This window comes from Loxodonta africana, chromosome 11, assembly GCF_030014295.1.
Source record: "Loxodonta africana isolate mLoxAfr1 chromosome 11, mLoxAfr1.hap2, whole genome shotgun sequence".
NCBI classification, from domain to species: domain Eukaryota; kingdom Metazoa; phylum Chordata; class Mammalia; order Proboscidea; family Elephantidae; genus Loxodonta; species Loxodonta africana.
In genome coordinates, this window is record NC_087352.1 from 28,185,409 (window position 1) to 28,207,706 (window position 22,298).

General features: G+C 43.4%; 1 protein-coding gene across 1 annotated transcript in view; it reads left to right on the forward strand.

Moving 5' to 3' along the window:
* LOC100671350 (extracellular calcium-sensing receptor-like) overlaps positions 1-7,574 on the forward strand; it is a 31,957-nt gene extending 24,383 nt beyond the window's left edge. The window contains 3 exon segments of the mRNA XM_064293203.1: positions 333-456; positions 6,669-6,898; positions 6,900-7,574. Of these exon segments, the coding sequence (XP_064149273.1) occupies positions 333-456; positions 6,669-6,898; positions 6,900-7,574 (1,029 nt within the window).
* Positions 7,575-22,298: the final 14,724 nt, after the last annotated feature.

Here is a 22,298-nt window from a genome sequence, read left to right on the forward strand (position 1 = left end):
CACGATGGTTAAATGTTCACCTGCTAACCCCAAGTTTGGCAGTTCAAAACCACCCAGCAGCTCTGTAAAGAATACAGCCAGGGAAACCCTGTTAGGTAATTCTATTCTGTCATGTAAGGTCACTATGAGTTTGAACTGACTCCACGGCACCCAACAACAACATACTTCTGTGGATCAATTTCCACTGTTTCTTCTCTAATGTTACCGAAATTGTCCCCCAAAGGGGCCTCATTTTCCTGTGCACGAAGCCATACTGGCATCACTTCTCTGGGTCAGGACAGGGCCATGTTCCAGCCTGGCCACTGGTGACCCACCTATTCCTCTGTCCTCAGGTCCCCAGCTCTGTCTGCAGCACAAGTTGTACCCCGGGCTTCAGCCAGATCCCCCAACAGGGCGCCCCTCACTGCTATTTTGAGTGCAGACCCTGCCCTGAGGGGCAGTTTACAAACCAGACAGGTGAGTGCTCCTGAAGGCTGAATCCCAGAGGACATCAAGGCACCACCAGCACCTCAAAATTCCGATCCTGGAAGTCACTGTGGTCTCAGGGCTTCGAGTGTGGTAGCTGTCATGGACCTAAAAAGGGCATTTTTAGAATTGTGTTCGGGCGAATTTCTCTTTTGTTTTTTTTTAATTTTGGAAAAAATAATCAAACCAAACATTCACCAGCACAACTTCTATTGCTGAACCCAGGAAGTTGGGTCCTTGACCTCCTGCACACTCAGATTTGCCAGTGATCCGGAAACCAGTCTTTGAGAGAGAGAGAGTAACTTTATTGCAATGCGCAGAACAAGGAGCTGTGAGGAAGTTCCTCAGATCTGACACCCTGAGCTATAGGGAAAAAAAAAAAAAAAAAGAAGGGCTTATATATGATTTGGGCAGTAAGATGGTGGCCTTGCAGGCATACTGGGGAGGGAAAATTCCCGAAGGAAGATGTTGCAGGAATTAGGGTGGCTAGAAAACAGGAAGTGAAGTGGTTATTGTCGGACCTCTTGCTCTGGAATGGGATCTAGGTGGTGATTTTCCATCTGATTCATTCCGCCTGTTGCTATATCCACTGTTGAGGTCAATTAACGGTCAGAGCTGGCCCTTCTGTGCATGTAAAGTGGGCCAAATCTGGCTTAGGCTAGTTTAAAGCAGTCTTTTTTGACTAATGGAAATTTAGTGGCATTTGTAGGGTCAGATTACTCTCCCCCTTGAATTATAGCAATTCCTTGAGGATCGGTGATCCATCTGGTTACTTTCTGCTGACATGGGGGAGAGTTTTAGGGACCAAGGTATATTTTCCTGGTGGTAGCAGGCAAAAAAGACTTAAAAGTGGAACAGGCTACTAGCAGAAAGAGGTCACTTATCTGTAATTTGGGTCTTGAGTCTTCCAGAGGCTTGCACTCCCACTTCTGTTTTAAAGGTTCTGGGAGTTGGCTGTCTTTCTGATCCCATGAATAGTCTGCACCTTGGGGACCAATGCTGGTGAATGAAGTCTTTAAAGGCTCATCTGGAGCAACCGGCAGGTACTTCACCCTGGTGTAGTGGTCCGAGGCTTGACTTCAGCTACATTCACCAAGGCGTGGGTGACTACAAGAACTTGGGTTGAAGGTAGTTAAGAAGACAATGGTTGTCCCACTTGTTTATGAGACGAAGAGGGGTATCTGTGGGAAAGAACATACCACTGAAAGCGTAATGGTTAAAGGCTTGCAAATAAGCCCTGAGATACCTGGAAACACTAAGTTCCTGGATTACTTTAGGACCATCCGAAGCACTACATCCCCAGGCGGCCTTAAGGAAAGATCTCCCATACAGAATTTTGTAGGGGCTCAATTGGAGCCTGCTTCTAGGGGCCACCTGGACTCTCAACAGGACAATGTGTAGCAGCTTAACCCAGGGCAGGTTGGTCTCTTGGCATAGTTTAGCTATTGTCTTCTCTAGGGTGTGGTTCAACTTCTCTATCTTCCCAGTTGACGGTGGTCTCCAGGGAGCATGTAGCTTCCGCCGAATTCCTAAATGTCCTGGAACCTCTTGGGTGACTTTGGATACAAAGGCTCCTCATTATCACTTCCAGTTGCCAAATCTAGGAATGATTTCATTGAGGAGAGCTTTGTTTACTTTGGATGGCTTTTCCATTCTGCAGGGGAAGACTTCTACCCATCTAGTAGAGGAACATTTGAAACGTCCTGTAGCTGTTGACATAACTGTGAAGTCCACTTTCCAGTCTTCTCCAGGCCCAGTTCCACGGGCTTGTACCGCAGGTATAGGAGGTAGTGGGCCTGTTTGCACTACCTTCTGGATAACCTTTTGCAGATTAGGCCCTTTAATCAGTTTGGCTAACCAGTGACACATAGCATCCCAGCCATGAACTGCCTTTATTATTGGGTGCATCAGATGTTCCAGTATTGTACAACCACCCATCTTCTGCTCTGCTATTAAGGTCAAAGCCCCATCCACAAACTCTTTTTATATCGCACTTAGTATACTGGGGGTTTTCTGGTAGCTGAAGGTTAGGAAATAAAGCAAAGCAAATGGCCGAAGTTTCATTCTAGCAGCTTGTCTGGCCACCTGATCCTTTAATTATGTGAGACTGTCCTTTCTGGTGCTCAGGGCAGTGTATAACCACCACCTCTGTTGACCATCAAAAAGGCATCTCTCGTAGGCTTTCTTTCCTCTAGTCACACCACCCAAGATGCTCTTTGCTGCCACAGGCCTGCCAGGGTTTGGAACAAGGTGAGGATGGTGACTATCTCGCCACACCCTGAAGCTGTGTGCTGCTCCTGTTACTGGAGAATGGCCTCAGTTCTTGTCTTCAGTGTAGAAAAGAATTCAAACACTGAGACAAATAGTGCCAAGCGAGCAGAGGTTTATTGGCAAGCAGAGGCTTAGTAGAGAAAATACACTCGACTAGAGAGCGTCAAGCAGGCTACTCAGACAAAGAAAGAGCCTGAGTACCCCGATAGTCATTCTCTTAGGGTTTCACACTCTTCTTGTCTCTTATCTCTCCCTGTTAACGTTTAACAGTGAAGACAGGGATCCCTATAGAGACCATTTCCTTGGCTTAAGGTTTTATTACCAAGTTAGGGACCTTATCAAGTTAGGGACTTTATCAAGTTAGGGACCCCTATAGAGATCATTTCCTTGGCTTAAAGTTTAACTACCTAAACCAAAAAAACCAAACCCAGTGCAGTCGAGTCGATTCCGGCTCATAGCGACCCTATAGGACAGAGTAGAACCGCCCCATAGAGTTTCCAAGGAGCACCTGGCGGATTTGAACTGCCGACCCTTTGGTTCACAGCCGTAGCACTTAACCACTACACCACCAGGGTTTCCTTAACTACCCAGGGACCATCTTATTGAGGAATGTCACCACCCCCTGCCTCTCCCTCTTCCCGAGTGCAAGTTCTCCCCCCTCCTTACTCTCCTGCCTGAATTTGGCAGCTATCCACTCTGCTAGCTTAAGGGGCCTTGGGTTGGCCACCAGCCCTTTTGGGGTCCACAAGGACTTACCCTGCTCAAGGTCTGCCTGGGTGGTGGGTTACCTCTGAGAGCTGCTTCCAGAAGCACAGCCAGTTGTTTCATTTTTTGATTTTCCTTTTTTTCTTATACCTGGTCCTGATTATTGAAGACCTTAAAGGCAACCTCAACAAGTTGTGAAGTATTCATTCCTAGTCCTCCTTCTAACTTTTGAATTTCCACCTCATGACAGAGGTCCTCTGGCTGACAAAAGTCATATTGATTAACCTAGCATTCTCTGGGTCTTCAGGGTTTAAACTAACTATCAAACAGTTTTTCATAATGTTCTAGGTGCCCTGCCCCCAGTCGATTATTGGAGTCCCAGTGTGGATCTACGGCAGGTACAGCTTGGGCTGCCGGGAGTCTAATACCATTCTGAGAGCGGAGGTTATGCAACCTGTTGACAGTTTGGCATCCCTTTTCTAAGACCACCTTCCATTCCTCTGAAGTTAAAAGAACATTTATGAGTGGACTGACAGTCCAGTAAGGGGGGACACGAACAAAGCTTCTGTGTGTTTTGGGTCATCTCCAATTATACAGGTCAGAGGTAGAGAACAATGTATGGACCCAGATAAAACCTCCAGGCTGACCATTGTGATCCAGTCCAGCAGGCATTTGTCTCAGTGGAAACTGCCCTGAAGAGACTTGAGTGAATCCCTGGCCAAACAGCACCCCATTACAGTTGTGTGCTCTGAGACTCTTCCCTGGACAGGACCCAGAGTTTCTGACTTACTAGTGAACAATTTGTCAGAGGGGTGGTGGAGGGTTCCACCAAAGGGATAGTGGGCACCACCTCTGCAGTGGGCACAAGGGCCACCAGCACCAAGGCCAGAAGGCCCAAAGCAGCTGGTATCAGGCCAGGAACCAGGCCTACACCTCCAGGTGAATCGACCTAAACCCCAACTCTATACACAGAGCTACTGGAAGCAGGGCTTATATATGATTTAGGCAGCAAGATCACAACCAGGCAGGCGTACTGGGGAGGGAAAATTCTAGAAGGAAGACATTGCAGGAATTACGGCAGCCAGGAAACAGGAGGTAAAGTGGTTCTTGTTGGTCCTCTTGCTTCAGAATGGGGTCCGGGTGATGATTTTCCTTCTGATTTGTTCCACCTGTTGCTGTATCCGCTGTTGAGGTCAATTAACGGTCACACCTGGCCCTTCTGCTCTTGTGGGGTGGGCCAAATCTGGCTTGGGCTAGGTTTAAGGCAGTCTTTTTTGACTAAGGAAACCCTGGCGGCATAGTGGTTAAGTGATAAGGCTGCTAACCACAGGGGTCGGCAGTTCAAATCCGCCAGGTGCTCCTTGGAAACTCTATGGGATAGTTCTACCCTGTCCTATAGGGTCGCTCTGAGTCAGGATCGACTCAACGACACTGGGTTGACTTTGGTTTTGGTTTTTGACTAATGGAAATTTACTAGCATTCCTAAGTCAGGTTACACTTCCACATTTGCAATTAATGACTTTGATGACATTTTTCTTGTTGTGCCACCATTATTGCAGTCCTTTTGCAAAATATTCCACCACCATTAACATAAACTCAACGCCCTCCAAGCAAAAACTTCCCCTTTCCCTCTGCCTTCCACCACTGGCAAACTGTAATAGTCCTTGGTTTCTATATATTTTCTTATTCCACGAAAGTGAGATTATACAGTTATGTCCTTTTGCAATTGACTTATTTCACTTGGAATGATGTTTTCAAGGTTCATTCATGTGGCATTCATCAGAACTTCATTTCTCTTAATGGTTGAATAGTATTCCATCGTGTAAACATACCACATTTTGTTTACCCTTCATCCACTGATGGACACTTCCACTTTTTCCAGCCCATTATGGATTGAATTGTGACTCCGCAAAATATGTGCTGTAAATCCTAACCTCTATAAAACACACCATAGCTGTGGTTATAAGCCGATTTGGAAATGGGTTGTCTGTTATGTTAATAAGGCAGAATTGGTGTCCAGTGTCTCAAATCTATCTCTTTTGAGATCTAAAAGAGATTAAACAAGTAAGCGATCAAGCAGAGATGGGGAAAGATAGATGCCAAGCCACGTGGAGATCTTTAGGGAACCAGAAAACAGAAGCTGAAGAGACAAGGACCTTTTTGCAGTGCCAACAGAGAGAGAAAGCCTTTCCCTAGAGCCGGCACTCTGAATTTGGACTTCAAACCTCCTAAGCTGTGAGAAAATTAACTTCTGTTTATTAAAGTCATCCACTTGTGGTATTTCTGTTATACCAGCACTAGAGAAATGAGACACACCCATTCCACTTTTAAGGGCTCTTGTGGTTACACTGGGCCAACTCAGGTTATCCAGAATATTTCCAATCTTAAATTCAGCTGATTAGCAACCTTAATTCCATCTGCAAAGTGGCTTTTGCCATGTAATGTAACATATTCATAGGTTCCAGAGACTAGGACATGGACATCATTGGGGGCGCTGTTCAGCCTACTACAGTCCCCATCCTTAAGAGCCCTGAGATTGTCAGGATTTTCCATTTCAGCCATTCTGGCAGGGCTTGGTTGTACCTCTTGCGATTCAAAAAAAGGAAGGGTGACAGAATTGGTGATATTTGCTAATAACAATAGCTACTACTACTTCTTGAGAAAATTAGCTATTAAAATAAAAAGCACACGCAAAAGTAAAAATAAATAAATAGCACACAAAGGACAAATACTGTATGACCTAACTTGTATGAAATAAGCAAATACATAGAAAGCAAAGATTATTAGTGGTTTCCAGGGGTGAGAGGGAGGGGCAAGGTGAAGTTTTTGCTTAGGTGGCATTGAGTTTATGTTAATGATGGTGAAATGATTTGGGTAAAGATAGCAAGAATAGTCGAACTACTGGAAGAAAGTAATCAATGTTACTGAATTGTACATGTAGAAATTGTTGAGATAGCATGTTTTGTCATGTATATTTTCACCAGAATGAATTTTAAAAAATGATAACAACATAAAATCATGTATATAGGGACACACATATTTCCTCATGCCTCAGGCTCTAGCGTGGCCCATCCCAGCACTAGTACAAAAAAATAGGTACTAACAATTCGTGCATGAATTAATACACATGCAATGCTCTTAAGAGTGCTGCTATATAGAACTCATCCCTTCAAGTAGCTGGTGGTGTTAAGAACACATTATAAATGTGGGTCCTGTGTCTCTCACAGACATGAAGCAGTGTCTTCCTTGCCCCATGGAACAGTACTCCAGCCGTGCCAGAGACCACTGCCTCCCCAGGACTGAGAACTTCCTAGCCTTTGATGAGCCCCTGGGGCTCATGATGATCTCAGCAGCAGTCACACTAGCCAGCCTGGCACTGCTGGTCCTGGTGGTGTTTCTGAAATACAGGAACACACCTGTGGTCAGGGCCAACAACAGGGCTCTCAGCTACACGCTCCCTGGCCTCTCTCGCTCTCTGTGCCATCTGCCCCTTGCTCTTCCTTGGTCGTCCCACCATTGCCACCTGCCTCCTCCGCCAGACCACTTTTGCAGTCGTGTTCACCGTGGCTGTCTCTTCTGTCCTGGCCAAAACCCTCACAGTGGTCCTGGCCTTCAGGGTCACGAGGCCAGGGGGCAGGGTGCAGGTGTGCCTGGGACCTGGTGCCTCCACCTCTGTCATCCTCACAGTCTCCTTGGTCCAAGTGATTCTCTGTGGAGTCTGGCTGGGTACCTCCCCACCATTCCCGTACAGGGAAATGGCTTCTGAGCCCAGCCAAGTCACTGTCCGGTGCCATGAGGGCTCCAGAGCCGCCTTCTCCTATGTGCTGGGCTACTTGGGCCTCCTGGCTGGGGGCACATTCTTGGTGGCCTTCTTTGCCAGAGGTCTTCCTGATGCCTTCAACGAGACCAAGTTCCTCACCTTCAGCATGCTGCTTTTCTGCAGCGTCTGGGTGGCCTTCCTGCCCCTCTACCACAGTGCCCGCGGCAAGGCCACCGTGGCTGTGGAGATCTTCTCCATCCTGGCCTCCACCGCGGGGCTTCTGTGCGGTATCTTCCTGCCCAAGTGCTACATCATCCTGCTGAGGCCTGAGTGGAACACTCCAGCCCGCCTGAAGAGTAGACGCCAGACTTAGTGGGACAGAGTGAGGAGCTCCAGGGCAAGCTTCTCCGAGGCCATCACCACATGGCCTCAGAGTCAGTCTGACTGGAGACATTCGAGCCACAGAATCTATGCTCATTGTTTTCCTGTGGATTGAAAAAGACTTAAAAGACAGAGCAAGAGAGAAATGAAGCACTTTGAGCAAAACCTTAACAGCTGTTAGATCAAGATGGCAGGCATGTGGATGGTTACTGGCTTGTTTTATGTATTGTTGAAATTTTTCACAATTGAAAAAGACTTATGAGGCTATTATTTAAAGAAATAACCAGAAAATAACAAGTTGTGGTGAAAATGTGTAACAATTTGAACCCCAATCAAGGGCTAGTAGGAATGTGAAATTGTGCACACACTTCGAAAAAGTCTGGCTGTTCCCAAACAGTTCAACCTAGAATTGCCATAAACAACCTTGTGCCATCGAATCAATTCCAACTCATTGCAACCCTAAAAGACAGAGTAGAGCTGCCCCATAGGGTTTTCAAGTCTGTACTCTTCAAGGAAGCAGACTGCCGCATCTTTCTCCTGTGGAATGCCTGCTGAGTTAGAAATGTCAGTCTTTAAGATAGAAATCCAGTGCTTAACGACTGCACCAGCAGGGCTCCAGAATTACAATACGGCCCAGGTATTCCACTTTTAGGTATCTACTAAAGAGAAATTCAGACCTATGTCCACACAAAACCTTGTATACATTTTTGTACCAGCATTATTCATAATAGCCAAAAAGTGGAACCTGATACTCATAAATTGATGAATGAGTAAACAAAACGTAGTATACCCATACAAAAAGTACTATTTGGCCATAAAAATAAATAAAGTACTGACACATGGTGTCTTAGTTATCTAGGGCTGCTATAACAGAAATACCACAAGTGAATGGTTTTAACAAAGAGAAGTTTATTTCCTCACAGTAAAGTAGGATAAAGTCCCAAATTCGGGGCATCAGCTCCAGGGGAAGGCTGTCTCCCTCTGTCAGCTCTGGAGGAAGGTTCTTGTACTCAATCTTTCCATGGTCAAGGAGCTTCTCAGATGCCGGGACCCTGGGTCCAAAGGATGCTCTCTGCTCCCGGTGCTGCATTCTTGGTGGGATGAGGTCCCCAACTCTCTGCTTGCTTCCCTTTCCTTTTATCTCTTGAGAGATAAAACGTGGTGTAGGCCACTCCCCAGGGAAACTCCATTTACATTTGGATCAGGGAGGCAACCTGAGTAAGGGTGGTGTTACTGTTGCAGGGCAACACTTCCCAGCTTTGACCAAGTCCTGTTTAAGTTCTTTTCTTCTACTGACCAAGAATGACCAGGAGAGGCTCAGAGGTTCTGTTATCAATTGCCAGTCTGACACAAAGGGTCCTTGTCTTTTCCCAAGTAAGAGTATACGCAAAAGACAAACTTTATCTTCAGCAAGCTTTATTTTGCTTGAGTCAAGCAAAAGGTGTCAGCGGGGATCTAAGCCTCTCCAAAAGACTGACTGGAAAAGGGAAGCAAGACTAGGGCTTATATGGGTTCAGTGGAGACAACAGAGTAATGAATATTTAGTGGGCTTCTTTCAAGGACCGGGTACTTCTCAGAATGGCAGTGCTTGTTAATTAGGTTGCGCATGCATCTGGAATCCAAGATGGAACCCGCTAATATTCAAGATGGAGTCCTCTCGGCAGCCCTTGGCATCACTTATTATGGAATATAGCGCAAGTGCACTGATCTTTGGCACTACATCACCATCTTCAGAAGGATAAGGAAGGTTAAACAGTGGTCACAACTTGTTCTGCACATTTGGGAGCCTATAAAGTGGGAAGGGACTAGAAAAACAGTAAGAAGGAGATAGTAATTCACTGGTTGTTTCAGCCATATCTCATGTTGACAGGGCATGGTTCCTGTTTACCTAACTTCTAGATGGTAATCTTTTAGCAGCTCTTTTGTTCCACCAGCACAGTTAACCCTATCTGTCTCAGTTCCACAGGAAAAAGGTTTATTTGTGGCAGAAAAAAAAAGCAAAGGCTCTCAAGGGAGGGACGGACAGGGGGTTCTGCCCACGCTAGCCTCCAGTCTCTCCCTGAATGGAAGTTTTCCTGGAGTTTATAAGGGTTTTTCGGCAGGAAGGATCTCATGTTTTATTCATTGCTTTTTGGAGAAAAAGGTGGGGCTTTCTAAGAAATACAGGGGTTAAGAAATTAGGTGCCTGCACTTCTGGAATCCAAGGTGGAGTCAGTTCGGACAATGTCACTTCACCACTGCACAGTCTTGGTACCCACTTGACAAGAGTGTAAGGTTCCACCCATTCTCACTGCACATGCCCTGGGCATCAGCTGATTCTGTTCATCTTTGGAAAACAGCCTGTAGGGAAGATATGTGGAACTTCATGTGTCAGAGTCCTGGATTTGGGTTATCTTGTAACACCACCCCCTCTGGTGGGGTCCTGAAAAGCAACTTACAGGAGAGATATGCAGGACACCACCCCCATAGTAGGGTCCTGAAAAGCAACTTGAGAGAGAGATGTAAGATCCCAACCCCATAGTGGGGTCCTGAAAAACAACTTGAAAGAGATATGTAGGACTTTGTGAGTCACAGGCTGCTTGTGTGGGTTGTCTTGTAACATTACCCACGGGATACTGTCCTAGATCAGTGGGCCTGTTATTCTGGTCTTGAGGCTGTCCAGCCTTCTGTTCCTGTCTCATTACAATCCAACTCTACTCCTCTTAACATAAAATTACAATCACAAAATGGCTGGCAACCACACAATACTGGGAATCATGGCCTAACCAAGTTGATACACACGTTTTTGGGAATACATAATTCAATCCATGACACATGGTAAAACACAGAGGAAGATCGAAAACATTACACTGAGCAAAAGGACAAATGCAGCATTATCTCGCTTACGTCAAATAAGCAAATATATTTTAAAAAAAGGAAACAAACAAATATATAGAAACCAAAAATTATTTGTGGTTACCAGGAGTGGGCCCCCACATGTCAGTCAGTTTGTCATACTGTGTGGGCTTGCGTGTTGCTGTGATGCTAGGAGCTATACCACCAGTATTCGGATACCAGCAGGGTCACCCATGGAGGAGAGGTTTCAGCTGAGCTTCCAGTCTAAGACAGACTAGGAAGAAGGCCCCGGCAATCTACTTCTGAAAGGCATTAACCATTTTGAATTGGACAGTCATATAGTCTACTATGCTGCTAATGATAACTGGAAGAGGAATGGTGTTGCATTCATAGTCAAAAAGAACATTTCAAGATCTATCCTGAAGTACAACGCTGTCAGTGATAGGATAATATCCATAAGCCTGCAAGGAAGACCAGTTAATATGACTATTATTCAAATTTATACACCAACCACTAGAGCCAAAGATGAAGAAATAGAAGATTTTTATCAGCTCCTGCAGTCTGAACTTGATCAAACATGCAATCAAGATCCATTGATAATTACTGGTGATTGGAATGCAAATGTTGGAAATGCAGAAGAAGGATCAGTACTTGGAAAATAAGGCCTTGGTGATAGAAACAATCCTGGAGATTGAATGATAGAATTTTGCAAGACTAACAACTTTTTCATTGCAAATACCTTCTTTCACCAACATAAACGGCGACTATACACATGGACCTCGCCAGATGGAACACACAGAAATCAAATTGACTACATCTGTGGAAAGAGATGATGGAAAAGCTCAATATCGTCAGTCAGAACAAGGCCACGGGTCAACTGTGGAACAGACCATCAATTGCTCATATGCAAGTTCAAGCTGAAACTGAAGAAAATCGGAGAAAGTCCATGAGAGCCAAAATGTGGCCTTGAGTGTCCCACCTGAATTTAGAGACCATCTGAAAAAAAGATTTGATGCATTGAACACTGGTTACCGAAGACTGGACTAGTTGGAATGACATCAAGGACATCATACATGAAGAAAGCAAGAGGTCATTGAAAAGAGAGGAAAGAAAGAAAAGACCAAGATGTATGTTGGAGGAGACACTGAAACTTGCTCTTGAACGTCGAGCAGCTAAAGCAAAAAGAAGAATTCATGAAATAAAAGAACTGAACAGAAGATTTCAAAGAGTAGCTTGAGAAGACAAAGTAAAGTATTATAATGACATGTGGAAAGAGCTGGAGATGGAAAACCAAAAGGGAATAACACCCTCAGCTTTTCTCAAGCTGAAAGAACTGAAAAAAAAATTCAAGCCTCGAGTTGCAATAGTGAAGGATTCTATGGGGAGAATATTAAATGACACAGGAAGCATCAAAAGAAGATGGAAGGAATACACAGAGTCATTATACAAAAAAGAATTAGTCGATGTTCAACCATTTCAAGAGGTGGCATACGATCAGGTACTGAAGGAAGAAGTCCAAGCTGCTCTGAATGCATTGGTGAAAAATAAGGCTGCAGAAATTGATGGAATATCAATTGAGATGCTTCAACAAACAGATGCAGCGCTGGAGGTACTCACTCGTCTATGCCAAGAAATATGGAAGACAGATTCCTGGCCAACTGACTTTTTATGCCTATTCCCAAGAAAGGTGATCCAACCGGATGTGGAAATTATAGAACAATATCATTAATATCACACGCAAGCAAAATTTTGCTGATGATCACTCAAAAACAGCTGCAGCAGTATATCGACAGGGAACTGCCACAAATTCAGGCCGGTTTCAGCAGAGGACGTGGAACCAGAGATATCATCGCTAATGTCAGATGGATCCTGGCTCAAAGCATAGAATACCAGAAGGATATTTACCTGTGTTTTATTGACTATGCAAAGGCATTCGATTGTGTGGATGGATCATAACAAATTTATGGATAACATTGCGAAGAATGGGAATTCCAGAACACTTAATTGTGCTCATGAGGAACCTTTACAAAGATCAAGAGGCAGTTGTTTGGACAGAAAAATGGGATACTGATTGGCTTAAAGTCAGGAAAGGTGTGTGTCAGGGTTGTATTCTTTTAAGATACCTATTCAATCTGTATGCTGAGCAAATAATACAAGAAACTGGATATATGAAGAACGGGGCATCAGGATTGGAGGAAGAATTATAAACAACCTTCGTTATACAGAAGACACAAACTTGCTTGCTGAATGTGAAAAGGACTGGAAGCACTTACTAATGAAGATCAAAGACCACAGCCTTCAGTATGGATTGCACCTCAACATAAAGAAAACAAAAATCCTCACAACTGGACCAGTGAGCAACATCATGATAAACGGAGAAAAGACTGAAGTTGTCAAGGATTTCATTTTACTTGCATCCACAATCAACAGCCATGGAAGCAGCAGTCAAGAAAGCAAAAGACGCATTGCATTGGGTAAATCTGCTGCAAAGGACCTCTTCAAAGTGTTGAAGAGCAAAGATGTCACCTTGAAGACTAAGGTGCACCTGACCCAAGACATGGTATTTTCAATCGCATCATATGCATGTGAAAGCTGTACAATGAATAAGGAAGACCGAAGAAGAACTGATGCCTTTGAATTGTGGTGTTGGTGAAGAATATTGAATATACCATGGACTGCCAAAGGAACAAACAAATCCGTCTTAGAAGAAGTGCAACCAGAATGCTCCTTAGAAGCAAGAATGGTGAGACTGCATCTTACATACCTTGGACATGTTGTCAGGAGGGATCAGTCCCTGGAGAAGGACATCATGCTTGGCAGAGTACAGGGTCAGTGGAAAAGAGGAAGACCCTCAACAAGGTGGATTGACACAGTGGCTGCAACAATGAGCTCAAGCATAACAATTGTAAGGACAGCACAAGACCGGGCACTGTTTCGTTCTGTGGTGCATAGGGTCACAATGAGTTGGAACTGACTCCATGGCACCTAACAACAACAGGAGCGGGAGGGAAGGAGAAATAGGGAGTTTCTGCTTTAGGCGGTATTGAATGTATGTTAATGGTGGTGGAATAATTTGGGAAAGGTTAGTGAGAATGGTTGTACAACTTGAAGAATGTAATCAGTGTCACTGAATGACATATTTAGAAATTGTCGGAGTGGTGTATGTTTTGGCACCACTGGGTTAGAACCTGCTCAGACAGACGTGGACTGGGACTGATTCGTAGTTCCCCCTTAGTGGACTGTGCTATTTGGCTCACCACATCCTGTTGCTTTCAATGAGACCAAGTTCCTCACCTTCAGCATGCTGCTCTTCTGCAGCTCCTGGATGGCCTTCCTGCTCCTGTACCACAGTGGGGCCTGGGCCTGATAGCCCTCAAACTGCTCTGAATCAAGCAACTTCTTAAAGCGAAGAATTTTTTTTTTTTTTTTTTTTTTACCTGATTCTCTACTGAGACAGAAAAGCCCAACAACAGAGAGGTCTAATAAAAATGGGAGAAATGAAAATCTTTGTGAAAATTTGTTCTTCGAGTTTATCTGGAGGATCCAACTCCTCACTACAGGATGATTTATGAACAACACTGAAACCTTGAAGACCTGGGTCTTCCTGGTGGTGTCATTTCTTCCTGGAAAGCCGTTTTGGGGTGATAACAGTCCAGAGGGCATCAGAGGCTATTTACCCTGGTGAGTTCCTTGCCCTGACGGCTGCCTTCAGTGCCTGATTCAGCCCATGAGGAAGAAGAGAATTCTGGATCCCACTATGCCACTTTCACTGTCAATTAAAAAGACAACATCTCTAAGGATATACCACTGCTAATTTCAGATTAATGGTGAAGGAAAAAAATTCTTGCTATAAAAGTCCCTGGTTAAGTTTTTAAACAAGTTCTTTTGATTCTTGAGGGCTTTTTTTATTTGTGTTTGTTTTATTTTCCTCAGTGTTGTTAATTAGGCCATTTTTAAGTCTCTCAAGACCTTTATCTAGAGGGGTTCATGGAAAAACTAAATGTAAAATATGCATGTTCTGTCTGAAGATGTTTATTGCAACGTTTATAATGGCAAAAACTTGAAAATGAGTGCACTGTTGGAGCAACTACTGCAATGATGTGATGCTCATGACGATGCTGGTGGTGATGAAGATGGTGGTGGGTATTATTATGATAAGATGGTTGTGATGATAATTGTGGTGCTGATGATGGTTGTGATGATGGTGATGATGATGATGGTGATGATTATGATTCTGATCATGATGGTAATGATGATGGTGGTGGTGGTACTGATAATGAAGATAATATTAACCTACAGCCATGGAGGGATGATTATGCGACCAATGCCACTCTAAAAACCTTTTAAAGGTTAATTTACTTTGTCTGTCATTAAGGATCTCACTACAGAATTAGTTGGCACAGTCCTGGTTTCTCACAGTGTTGTGCATTGATCACTAATATCTAATTCCTGAACGTTTTCATCACCCCAAAAAGAAACCCTGTACCCATTAGCAGTCACTCTCCTTATTCTCTTCCTCCCAGCCCCTTGAAACTGCACAGTTCTTCTTTGTCTGATTTCTTTGTAAAATTGAGGTTTTGAGTAAGATTTCACTCAGGGCAAAGATGTCTACTGCTTACAGGAAGATTAGAGCTCTCTGTCTAGTGCAGGGCTGGCTCCTGTGTATCCAGAATTCAAGTGGTCTGTGCCGGCCTCTTTCATGATGACTCTAGAGATGAACTATATGAACAGTCTCTCAAGGACAATTCCCTGGCTGAGTCACAGTTATGAACAAACAAATGGGTCTTTGCTACCCCAGAAGGCCAGGCCAATTTCAGCTACTAAAACCAAGACCAAGGTATCAGGGTACCTGTATCATTACAAGTGCCCAATTTACAAGAAGGAGAATAGCACAGCTTTAGCACCCTCATTTTAGTTTCCCACATGTGGCCTTTTCACACAGTGGGCGCTCATACGTGCCACTCCAGGAACCAGTAAGCTGTGGAAAATGAGACCCCTAGTACGAAACTAAGGTAGACCCTCTGGGCCGCTCCTGAGACTTCCCATTTCCATACCTAGTTTTATTTTCTTAAAGCATTTATACTTCCTGTAAGGAACCAATTGATTTGTTTACTTGTATTTTCCCACTAGACTGTGGGCTCCCGAGGGTCAAAATCACACCAGTCTTGCTGGAGTAGCCCGCACTCTCGGTACCTGGAACAGTGCCTGGTACACAAAAGCGCTCAATAAACAGCTGTCCAGTGGATGAATGGCACTCAATCCCGGGCCCTGGAAGTGGGGTACTCATCTTTTTCCTTACCTTTCCCCACACTCTCACAGCCTCCCACCTCCCCATCTCAGCACTGGCAGCTCAAGACACCCTGAAGCTCAGTCCCAGGGAACTGGCACTTCCTTGACACATTATTTCACCTCAATCTCAATTTAAGTTAAACAATAAATAATATTTTAGTACAAGTATCTCCCAAATCTGCTACTGGGACACACTTATACTAAAATATACTATAGTACTTCGTTTGGTATTAGTATTCAGTACGAGTGTCCCAAACATGCTATTGGGACATATGCATACAAAAATACACTATTACTATTTAGTATTACTATGCAGTATAAGAAGTATAAGTATGTCCCAGATATACTATTGGTTATATTAGAGATATATGAAATAATACTTTTATTAAATATGTTTACATAAAAAGCATTAAAAATACACTAAATATGAGACACATACTAAAAAAGTTTGTTGTTTATCTGAAATTCAAATTTAACTGGGAGTCTGTACTTTTATTTGAAAATCTGGCAATCTTATTCTGGGACATACTTATACTAAGGGACATGCTTATACTAAAAATGACTTATGGTAAATGTGCTAGTACTTTAGAACTTTTCTTTTCTATTGTGGCGAAAGCATACAGAACAAGACATCCACCAATTCAGTAAGTTCTACATCTATAATTCAGTGACACTGACCGCATTCTTCAAGTTGAGCAACCATTCTCACTAACTTCTTCCAAACCACTCCACCACCATTAACATACACTCAATGCCTCCTAAGCCAAAACGCCCTCATTCCCCCTCTCTCCCACACCTGGTAATCACAAATAAGTTTTTGTTTCTGTATAGCCAGCCGCTCTGCAGGACAAAAGACCTGGCAATCTGCTCCAATTAAAGATTTCAGCCTAGAAAATCATATGGGGCAATATGTGTATAAGGTATTGTGTGGACATAGGTTTCCATTTCTCTTATTTTTTTTTTTTTATATATACCTAAAAGTGAAATTGCTGACCCATATGGTAACTCTAAATAAAAACAAACAAACAAAACCCATTGCTGATGATTTGATTGTGACTCCTAACTCTAGATTTAACTTTTGAGAAACTGCCAGACTGTTTTCAAAGTTGTTGCACCATTTTACATTCCACCAGCCCTGGATGAGGGTTACCACTTTTACAGGTCATCACCGAAACTTATTATCTGTTGTTTTTGTCTTCACTAAGCCTTGATAAGTCTTTTTCAAACTTTTTTAACTGTGAAATTTTTCAGCAATATATAAAAAGAGTCAGTGACCATCCATGTGACTGCTAATGGGTATAGGGTTTCTTTCTGTAACTGCCTACTAACGATAGTTGCACAGCCCTATGAATATACTAAGAATTTTGCACTTTAAAAGGGTGAATTTTTTTATATAGTTTTTATTGTGCTTTAAGTGAAAGTTTACAAATCAAGTCAGTCTCTCACATAAAAACGAAAATACACTTTGCTACATACTCCCAATTACTCTCTGCCCAATGAAACAGCCCAGTCCCTCCTTCTACTCTCTCTTTTCGTGTCTATTTTGCCAGCTTCTAACTCCCTTTACCCTACCATCTCCTCTCCAGGCAGGAGATGCCAACATAGTCTCAAGTGTCCACCTGATCCAAGTAGCTCCTTCCTCACCAGTATCCCTCTCCAACCCACTGTCCAGTCCATTCCATGTCTGACGAGCTGGCTTTGGGAATGGTTCCTGTCCTGGGCCAACAGAAGATCTGGGGGCCATGACCACCAGGGTCCTTGCAGTCTCAGTCAGACCATTAAGTCTGGTGTAAAAGGGTGAATTTTATGTGTATTAAATATATCTCAGTAAAACTGTCATTGAAAAAAGAAGACGTAAAAACAAAACCAAAAAACCTGTTGTCGTCGAATCAATTCCGACTCATAGCAACCGTACAGGACACAGTAAAACTGCCCCCTGGAGTTTTCAAGGAGTGCCTGGTGGATTCGAATTGCTGACCTTTTGCTTAGCAGCCCTAGCACTGAACCACTGTGCCACCAGGGTTTCCATAAGAAGTAAAGAGAAGACAATTGAATTAAAGCAGAACATTCCAGAACTTATCATGTTGGAGAAAACATTTGCAGTTGAAGAATGAGGGGGCTGCCAAGGGGGCACACATGAGGCTGGTTAATTGCCTGCTCACCTGCCCTGATGCCCCTGTTAGTATCTGGAGACCACGTGTCCCTCCACCTCAGATGTAACAAAAGAGGCCCACGGAAATAATTGGTTTGGGCATTACTTATAGAAGGCATTACTTACAAACTGGGAAATTTAACATTAGATCAGCGTTTCTCAACTTTAGCACTATTGACATTTTGGACTAGATAAGTCCTTGACACAAGCAGCTCTAGAATGTTTAGCAGCATTCCTGGCCCACCACTGCCCCAGTTTTGATAATCAAAGATGTCTCCAGACATGGCCAAGTGTCCTTTGGGGAGTAAAACTGTCTTCAGTTAAGAACCTGAATTAGAGAATTTGGATATCTGACTTGTCCCCCAGCTCAGAACATTCAGCACTGGTGAGCTTGAACTTGCTCACACAGACGTGGGCTGGAAGTAAGTTATAGTCGCGCCTAAGTGGATTGTCCCCACCATGTCCTTTGCCTCCCAATTCCCAGGCCTAGGCCTGGCAGCTTTCACACTGCTCTGAACCAAGCATCTTCTTAAAGTGAAGAAGCTTTTTTTTTTTCAGCCTGATTCTCTGTTAGGACAGAAAAGCCCAATACCAGAGTGGTCTAAGAACAATATGAGAAACCAAAATCTTTCTGGAAATTACATCTCTGAGTTTCTCTGGCTGATACCACTCCTTACTACAGGATGATTTATGAACCATCCTGGAACCTTGGAGACCTGGGTCTTCCTGGTGACGACATTTCTTCTTGGAGAGCCCTTTGGTGCGATAACTGTCTAGAAGGCATCAGAGTTTATCCTGGTGAACTCCTTGACCTGACTGCTGCCTTCAGCGCCTGGGTTCAGCCCACCGTCCCTCCCCATCAAAAGTTAATATCTCTAAAGGTATGTTCTTGTTATTGTTGTTGTTGACAATGGTACTGTTGTTAGGTGCCATCAAGGAGGTTCTGACTAATAGCTACCTTGTATCTACAACAGAACAAAACACTGTTTGGTCCTGTGCCATCCTCACAATCAATTATCACTATGTTTCAGCCCATTGTTGTGCCACTGTGTCAATCTGTCTAGTTGATATTCTTCCTCTTTTTCACTGACCCTCTACTTAACCAAGCATGATGTCCTTCTCCAAGGACTGATCCCTCCTGATAATATGCCCAAAGTACTTGAGACAAGGTCTCACTATCCTTGCTTCTAAGGAGCATGGTGGTTATACATCTTCCAAGACAGATTTGTTCGTTCTTCTGGCAGACCATGGTGTATTCAATATTCTTCACCATAATTCAAAGCCATCAATTCTTCTTCTCTCTTCCTTATTCACTGTCCAGCTTTGCATGTATATAAGGCAATTGAAAACACCGTGGCTTGAGTTGGGCACACCTTAGTCCTCCAAGTGACATCATTGCTGTTCAACACTGTAAAGAGTTCATTTGAAGTGTGTTTGCCCAATGCAGCATGTCGTTTGATTACTCAACTGCTGCTTCCGTGGACATTGATCATGGATCCAAGGAAAATGAAATCCTTGACCAACTTCAGTATTTTCACCCTTTATCATGATATTACTTATTGATCCAGTTCTAAGGATTTTTGTTTTCTTTGTGTTGAGATGTAATCCATACTGAAGGCTGTGGTCTTTGATCTTCATCAGTAAGTGCTTCATGTCCTCTTCACTTTTAGCGAGCAAGGTTTTGTCACCTGCATATTGCAGGTTGTAAATGAGCCTTCCTCCAAACCTTGATGTCCTGTTCTTCTTCACATAGTCCGTTTTCTCAGATTATTTGCTCAGCATACAGATCGAATAAATATGGTGAAAGGATACAACCCTAACACACACCTTTCCTGATTTTAAACCATGCAGTATCCTCTTGTCTGTTCAAACAGTTGTCTATTGGTCTATGTACAGGTTCCTCAAGAGCACAAGTAAGTGTTCCAGAATTCCCATTCTTCACAATGTTATTCGTAATTTGTTATGATCCACACAGTCGAATGCTTTTGCATAGTCAATAAAACACAGGTAAACATCTTTCTGGTATTCTCTGCTTTCAGCCAAGATCCATTTGACATCAGCGATGATATCCCTTGTCTCATGACCTCTTCTGAATCTGACTTGAATTTCTGGCAGTTCCCTATCGGTGTACTTCTACAACCATTTTTGAATTATCTTCTAAAGCTATACCCTTTGTTAATTTAGGGCTAATGGTGAAGAAAAAAAAAATCACTATGACATAAGTATCGAGTTTTACTTGTAAAGCAGTTCTGTTGGTTCCTGTGTTGCTTTTCCCTCTGAGTTGTTAATTAGGCCATTTGTGACTCTCCTAAGACCTTTTCTAGAATGGTTCATGGAAAAAACATACAAAAAGTATGTGTGTTAAGTGTGAAGGTGTTTTTTGCAACGTTACAACATTGGAAAATTAGAAATGAGAGCACTGTTGGACCAGTTATGGCAATAATATGATGATGATGGTGTGAATGACAGTAGTGGTGGTGGTGATGATGACAGTGGTGATTATGATTATGATCAGGGTGGTAATGACAACGATGACGGTGGTGATGATGGTGATGGTGATAGTGGTGGTCATGATTCTGATTCTCATGGTAATAATGATGATGGTGGTGGTGGCGATGATGATTTTAACTGGCATATAAGACATTCTATAGTTCCTCATGACAAAGACTTATCCATTTCAAAATGATCATAGTGCTGAGGTTGAGTAACCTTAACGTAGTGTAAAATTTCTGAATTGTAACTAATGCCTTCTGCATACAAACTAATCATCTCCCTGGACCCCATTGCTTCCTCTGGGGTGGACAGACGTGTTGTCCCCAGATACTAACAGAGGCAGCAGAAATAGGCAAGCAGACAATTAGCAAGCCTCATGGGTGCCTCCTTGGTGGCTAGTCCTACTGGAGATCATTCCTCCAGTGCAGATGTCTCCTCCAACATGGTAAGCTCTAGAATGTTCATCTTTAATTCAATTTGCTTTGTCTTTACTTCTTATTTTTCCTTTCATAACAGTGTTATTGAGATAGGCTTCACATACTATAAAATTTGCTCTCTAAAAGTATACAATTCTTAGTATACTCAGAGATTTATGCAAACACAATCGTGGTTTACATCTAGAACATTTTCACCACCCCCAAAAACAAACCTCGTATCCATTCTCCTCTCCCACAGACACTGGCAATAATTACTTTCTGTTTCTATGGATTTGTTTATTTTGCCCAAAACAGAATCCTTATTGTGCTAAATGAAGTCAGTCACAAAAAGCCATAATGGCTTTTTGTGACTGACTTCATTTAACACAATGTTTTCAAGGTTCATGCATGTTGCAGCATGTATTAGTACCTCATTCGTTTATAGCTAAATAATATTCATTTGACTATACCACAATTTATTTACCCATTCATTCATTGATAGGCATTTGAGTTGTTTCCACTTTTTGGCTATTATGAATAATGCTGCTATGAGTGTTCATATATACTTTTTTGTGTAAACATACATTTTCATTTCCCTTGGGTGTATACCTAGGACTGGAACTCCTGAGGCATGTAGTAACTCGATGTTTAACTTTAGAGTAACCATCAAGTTGTTTTGCACAGCGGTTGCACCATTTTACATTCCCACCAGCAGTTTACGGGGGTTCATGATTCTCCACTTACTGGCCAACATTTGTTAATACTTTCTTATAGCCATCCTAGTGGGTATGAAGTGGTCCCCCATTGTGGCTTTCATTTACTTTTTCGGGATGGCTAATGATGTTGAGCATGTTTACTTCTTACACAGCTTGTGACAGTCACATGTCTTGGGTTGTGAACCCCAACATTGCTTCCTCTGTGAAACTGCACAGCCCAGCCCTTTCTCATACCTGGAACTAGCCTTCCTGACAAATAACTGTGCTAATCCTCGAGCCACCTTCTGGAGTTGAAAATGCATTGTCTCTGCTTGGGGCTTTCCATTCAGTGAAAATGGTGTCCCTAACATGGGAGGTGCCTGCCCATGGACACCTGCAGCTCTAGGGATATTCTCCATCTCTATACACTGTTAGTCGTGGCAGGAGTGGGTCAGGAAACTCCTTACCACTTATCCCCACACAGGGCCTCTCTCTAAACACCTTGACCAGGAGACTTGAGCACAGCTGCTTCTAGGCTTGAGGAGCCTCTGAGGACCAATCCAACCCCTCCCTGAAGACAACAGATGAGGCCTCAGAGCTGTTAGCTATGGCCTAGGGGCAGGAAAAGGGGTCAAATGGCAAGAGATGAAACCTTTAATGGCCCTGGGATGTAGTGGCTGCTCAGTCCTGGCCCCACCACCCCTGTTCCTCCCAAACTCTGGTTGCCTTGGTTTCCTCTGAGGCTGGGTAGAGTCCAGATGTGTCCATGGCCCCAGGCGCAGGAGTGAAGGGTGAACTCCCAGATAAAAGCCCAGTCTTCTTGAGGCATGGCAAAT